Genomic DNA, 6,037 nt, shown 5'->3' with positions numbered 1-6,037 from the left:
CATATTTGTTCGTCTTCGGCTCGGTAACTTATCGAACGAAGTTAACGACCCGAACACGAGCTTCTTAACGAGCCGAACACGAGCTGTCCGCGATCAACGAGCCATTTGACAGCCCTAGCCGCAACGGCTTCAAAGAATATGTTTTATTTATTTATTTTTTCTTAAGCTACTTACAACTTGATGAATATCAAAATGAACCACTACTCTTTGGTCACCTTGTACGACTCACCTATGAAAGTAATGACATACTAGCTTCACTTTGTCAGATGGCTCACAGAGATCATATTTCTTTTCAAATTCGGAATATGTCTAACTTTAGCAAGCTTCCACACTATTTCATTTGACAACTCGATATGCACATCGCCCTTTCCTACTATAATGGAGGCCTTACGGTTTCCTAAATAAATATTCTCTATATCACTTTGAGTGTAATTTTTAAACCCCTCTTATTGTGGCATGTATGAAAAGAGGTGTCGAAATCCATTATCCAAGATTTCGTACTAACTATGAATAACACCTGTGAGCCTTTTGGATTTTGCTAGTGGAGACACTTATAGAAAGAATCTTTTCTTGGCCTCTACCACCAATCGTTTTTAGAGCTTTGCGGTCATTCTTAAAATGCTCTTTCTTTCCATAGCTTTAGAATTCTTATGTCATTTCCTCTACTTGACATGAACTTTCTTCTTCTAGACTTAAATCTGTCTTTTATCGTATTTCTGTCCACATTTCTTCTCCTATTTCAACATTCAATGTAGAACTTAAATATTCACCATTCACTGTCTTTTTGTGAACTTCTTCATTTAGTTGTAACCATATTTCTGTCCACATTTCTTCTCTGTCTTTTTGTGAACTTCTTCATTTAGTTGTAACCCCATGATATGTCATTGAAGTTCAACTTCATATTCCAAGAAAAGTTACTCACTGCCATGACCAAACCATCCCAGCTGTCCGACAATGAAGGCATAATTAATAGTAAGGCTATTAATGATCTGATTTTGAGCCGAACTAAAGTCGGCTAAAGTTTGGCTCCAAAAAAAAAATTTAATCCAAAATTTTGGCTTGTAACTCAGCTCCTTTATTTCGATATGATATCGATCTAAGCCAAAATTCAAATCAATTTTTGAGCAATTAACGATTTTTGAGCGATTAACGATCTTCAAGCTAAATTCACTAAATTCACAGTCACATGTTGTCAATGATCTTATTTTGTGCCTAGCCGGAGTTAGCTCAAAATCGGCTCGAAAAGAATTTATTCCAAAATTTTGGCTCGTACCTCGACTTGTTTATTTCGATCCGATCTTGATCCGAGCTAAAATTTGAATCAATCTTCAAGAGATTGAAGATCTTCGAGCTAAATTCATGGCTCTAATTAATAGTGCCCTGATCTAATCACCAAATTTGATCCCCACAAAACACAATTGCCTAGTTATAGTGTTGAACTTATTCAAGTGTTCAACCACTAAATTGTCTTTTACCATCTTCATGTTGAATAACCGCTTCATTAATAAATTTCTATTTGAAGCATAAGATTTTTTATACATCTTTGTCAGTGCCGCCGTAAGATCCACCTTGATTTTCTCATTCACTTTATTGAATACAACAAACAAGTTGAGTGAAAAATGGATCAAACTTAGGGTCATTCGATCTAGCACTTCTCATCCTACATAATCAACAATTATGACTGCTTAGTGATCCATTGTAGTGGCAAATATAATTTTTTATACAATAAATCCTATACTTGCATCCTCCAAAACATGAAGTTTGATCTATTGAACTTCTCCACTTAATATCTCACTTCATCGATCATTGCTCCCACTTGTTGTGATGAAAATAAAACTAAGGATATCAATCAAATTCAAATCAAAATTACAACATAGAATAGGAAAACACCAATTCGAGAAATTCAGAATAAATTTTTGAATAGAATCACATCAAAATAATTCTTATAAAAGTACACCAAGATTTACATGAAAAAAAAAATTGAGAAAAGGAAAAAAACTATGGAGCAACACCACAAAAAAAGTTTCACCATGAAGAACTAGAATTATATAGAAATACACTTTTTAAAGACCTATTTGGCATCTTTTTTAATTTATTTTTAAGAAGAAATAAAAATTACAAAAGATATTTATTATTTATTTATTTTTAAATTATTTCATGTAAAGAAAATACAGAAAAAAAAACATTTTCTTTCTCTTGGGGGCAGCTTGATTTCTAACTCAGACCTCTTCTCTATCATCTCTCTTGCCAAACTCAGCCCTCAGAAAGTATTAGACTAATGTTCAAATTAGATGAACAATTTCTCAAATTTATATGATATTGGTATAAAAATTTCAATTTAAGTATTTTTGTATAATAAAATAATTGTCAAACTTATTTGAGTTAAGATAAAATTTAATTTTTCTCATAATTTGAAAAAATAATCATATATTTTGATCTAACAATCACATGATATGTCATTTTTCAACCACCATCTTATTACGAGTGGGATACTAATTCATTATTATAATATCTCAAATGATCCTTTGATCAAAATTCCTCAAACTAAACGTTGATGTAACATTTTAAATAGGACTATTTGTCATTTGTTACATTTTTATAACATAAAAGATTAAGCTAACAAAATGTCATGAGAACATGGACTTTGCTAAGTAATAATCATGACCAAGTACTTTGTTGTCATACTCCTATTACTCTTCATTTTATTGGAGAGTTTTGGAGAATTCATCTATGTAGGGAGTAAAATATTTCATGATAGATAAATTTGATCATGTGATTAGTTGCAGAGCTTATGCTTTATGTGTACATCGGTTTAAGATTTTTGAGACATATGTGTGTGTGTTCTTCTTCGTTTTTCATTTGATTAAAGTATTTCTCCTCTCATATATAGATGCAACAAATATTCAAGTCGAACCACATATAATAAATATCATTTGTGCTATTTTTTTCACTTTTATCTGTATAATTTTGCTTCATAACCCATGAACTTAGAGAAGCTTTCCCTTCATGTCTTTTCATGTCTCCATTACAACAAATTGATATTTGATCACAAGTCTGAGATTCATGACTTCGAAGTTTAAAATAAAGTTGTTCAATAATTTTGTAATTTGGAGAACCAAAGATGTTTATCTTATTTCTTGTTTTTGCAATCCAATTACTCTTTTCCAAAGTCTTTGCAAAATTAACCAAAGGAACAATTGTTAATTCTATTTTAACCATGTATATCATAAAAGCAAAGAAGATTTGGTATTCATTCCATGGAAAAAGTTTCAAAACATTTTCATGTATGATATGTTATGATGACTTCATGAAATTATTATTAAATTGATCCAATTTTTGTTACATAGGTCTTTCTCCATGTCTAGTTGTATTAATGTAGAATGTATGGCAAGATGAAAAACACCATAGAGTTATAAAAGTTCCATAGTAAGTGCACTTTTAAAATTAATGAACTCCTCTTCATGCAAAATATGTGTTTTAGAAGTTTGTTGCAGGAGAAATATTTCCATATGGAACACGCACGCAGCTCTACATGCGTAATTACCTCTCAATAACCTCCGCTTCGAGGTTAATAGGGGTTTATTGATAGGTTATTGAGGCACTAATTCCAACAACATATAACCCCAATAACCTCTCAATAACATTCGCGGGTTCTATTTCAGTGTTATTCAAGGGTTAATATAGGGGTATTGCAGGGTTATTAGAGTACGCGCATGTATTCCATATAGAAATATTTCCCCCGTTGCGGATGATCAAATTCACGGTGCTAAATATTTTAGTAATTTTATAGCTCAAAGAGCAACAAAAGATGGAAACAAACTGTTTTAGATCCAATTTTATCATGAAATTAAGTTAAATGAAAAAAATATTAATTGACTTATAATCTTTCTTCTTCTTCTTCATTTGTTTCTTAATGGAAAGGTGATTAAGAATTCCTCAGACACTGATTACACCATTATTTTATGAACTTATTTAAGAATCTATAAACCGTTGTGACATCAAGACAAAAGAAACTTATACAATCTCCCGCGTTTCTTAATGGAAAGGTGATTAAGAATTCCGCAGACACTGATTACACAATTATTTCATGAACTTATTTAAAAATCTATAAACCGTTGAGACATCAAGACAAAAGAAACTTATACAATCTCCCGCACCTGCAGCCAATGGACAGTGCTTTAATCATTCACAGCAGCGAAACCTGACTACTAAAACAAGCTAGCAAGCAAAAGGAAAGAGAAGAAGATAGAATGATACAGTATGTGTAGGCTTGTCCATCAATAAGTACATGTACCATAAACATCCCATCAATTCTCTCCTTCCACTTCCCCTTCTCCACATATCCACACACTTTAAATCAACCCAACTCCTCCATTCCTTCTCCTTTCATCCCCACCAAACCTAAACATCACACAAACAAACAAACAATAGTCTAGCTCTGTTGCATACTTCAACATGTTCTTTAACTCTCAAACCCTAAAAAGAAGAACCCAACAACCCTCAGAACAAACTTTGGCTCCAACTCAAAATGGCATTCCCCTCCTTAACCATCCCTACATCCATCACATCTCTTCTAATCTTCCAACAACTGAAAAAAGAGGGAGAAGAAGGATAACAGAGCCAGGTAGGTTTCTTGGAGTGAGAAGAAGGCCATGGGGAAGATATGCAGCAGAAATAAGAGACCCTGCAACAAAGGAAAGACATTGGCTTGGCACATTTGATACAGCTTTTGAAGCAGCTTTAGCTTATGACAAAGCTGCAATCTCCTTAAAAGGAGCTCAAGCTAGAACAAACTTCATCTATCCCGAACTTTCCTCCATCTCCTCCTTCCCTCTTTCATCCAACCAAACCCTAACCCTAGCTTCATCATCAACTTCATCACCCAATCTCACATCTCCACATCCACTTCCACTTCCCTTACCATCTAACCAAACAAGTGATGACTTCCCTTGTGAGTTTGAATTCTATGGTGATACAAAGTCTGGTGACCTCAGCAGTATTGTAACTGAAAGCTCTCTTAGATGTGCTACCTCCAAGTCTTGTGGACTCAACACTGAGGTACTTGATTTCTCACCACCAAGTGAAGTTGTTCCTTCTGATGATTTCTCTAGGGTTGTCAGTAAAGTGGAGGAAGGAAATCATGATTTAGGTTGTTTGATGGAAGAGCCTTTGTGGGAGCTGAGTCCAAGTCAGACAGCCATGAATGGTCAGGTTCGGGCTGGTTCAGAAGCAGCTTTGATGGAGAATTGGTGTTGGACTGATGATGTGTTTGATTATGATTACTGTCCACTTTTTTTATGAGTGTAGCTTTGCATGACTTTTATGTTTTTGAAAGTAGTGTTAAAATAGTAGTGTTTTGATGTAATAGTAGATGGTAGTTAAGGATGGAATAGGACATCCTGTAGTGGTTTGTTACAACAGTGCTTATTATTGTTTTGGTATTCTTTGAGGATGTATTGCAGCTTTATTATGTTGGAGTGATGGTTTAAATATTTTAAAATAGTTTTATATTTGGATGTGTGTGTATATTTATGTTTAAATTCTCTTGAAGTATAAATGTATAACTAACAAGATAAGGAGTGCATTTTTTATCACTTGTGTATTGAGTTGATATTAAAATTTGACCCTGGAATTTATATAATTCATGGATGTAGATAGGGCTGTAAACGAGCCGAGCTTGAACGAGCTCAGGCTTGGCTCGTGTTCGGCTCGTTCGAAATAGCTCGTGTTCGAATAAGGCTCCTGAACAGTGTGTTCGTGTTCGGCTCGATTTAAATATTCGTGTTCGTGTTCGGCTCGTGTTCGGCTCGAAATTGGTTCGTTAAACTAAAATTGAGAACAATAGATTTAAAGTGTGAGATTCGAACCTGGATCAAATATATACAAAAGAAGACACTAACCACATTGCCACCTGAGGTGTTATGATTTAAACTTAGATATAAATATATATAATATATTATTATATAAATAATATATGTAATATATTGTTATATAAAAAGTTATATAATTTTTCTTAACAAGCCGAACACGAGCTGTT

At 33.6% G+C, this 6,037-nt stretch overlaps 1 protein-coding gene across 1 annotated transcript; it reads left to right on the top strand.

The window, feature by feature from the left end:
• Positions 1-4,455: 4,455 nt before the first annotated feature.
• Positions 4,456-5,301, top strand: LOC110019328 (ethylene-responsive transcription factor ESR2-like). Its single transcript, XM_020716958.1, has one exon. It carries the CDS (start codon positions 4,456-4,458, stop codon positions 5,299-5,301), a length of 846 nt encoding a protein of 281 aa, XP_020572617.1.
• The last annotated feature ends 736 nt before the right edge of the window (positions 5,302-6,037 follow it).

Source organism: Phalaenopsis equestris, unplaced genomic scaffold (assembly GCF_001263595.1).
Source record: "Phalaenopsis equestris unplaced genomic scaffold, ASM126359v1 Scaffold000002, whole genome shotgun sequence".
NCBI lineage: Eukaryota > Viridiplantae > Streptophyta > Magnoliopsida > Asparagales > Orchidaceae > Phalaenopsis > Phalaenopsis equestris.
The sequence above is the reverse complement of the archived record's forward strand: the minus strand, read 5'-3'. Positions and strand labels throughout refer to the sequence as shown.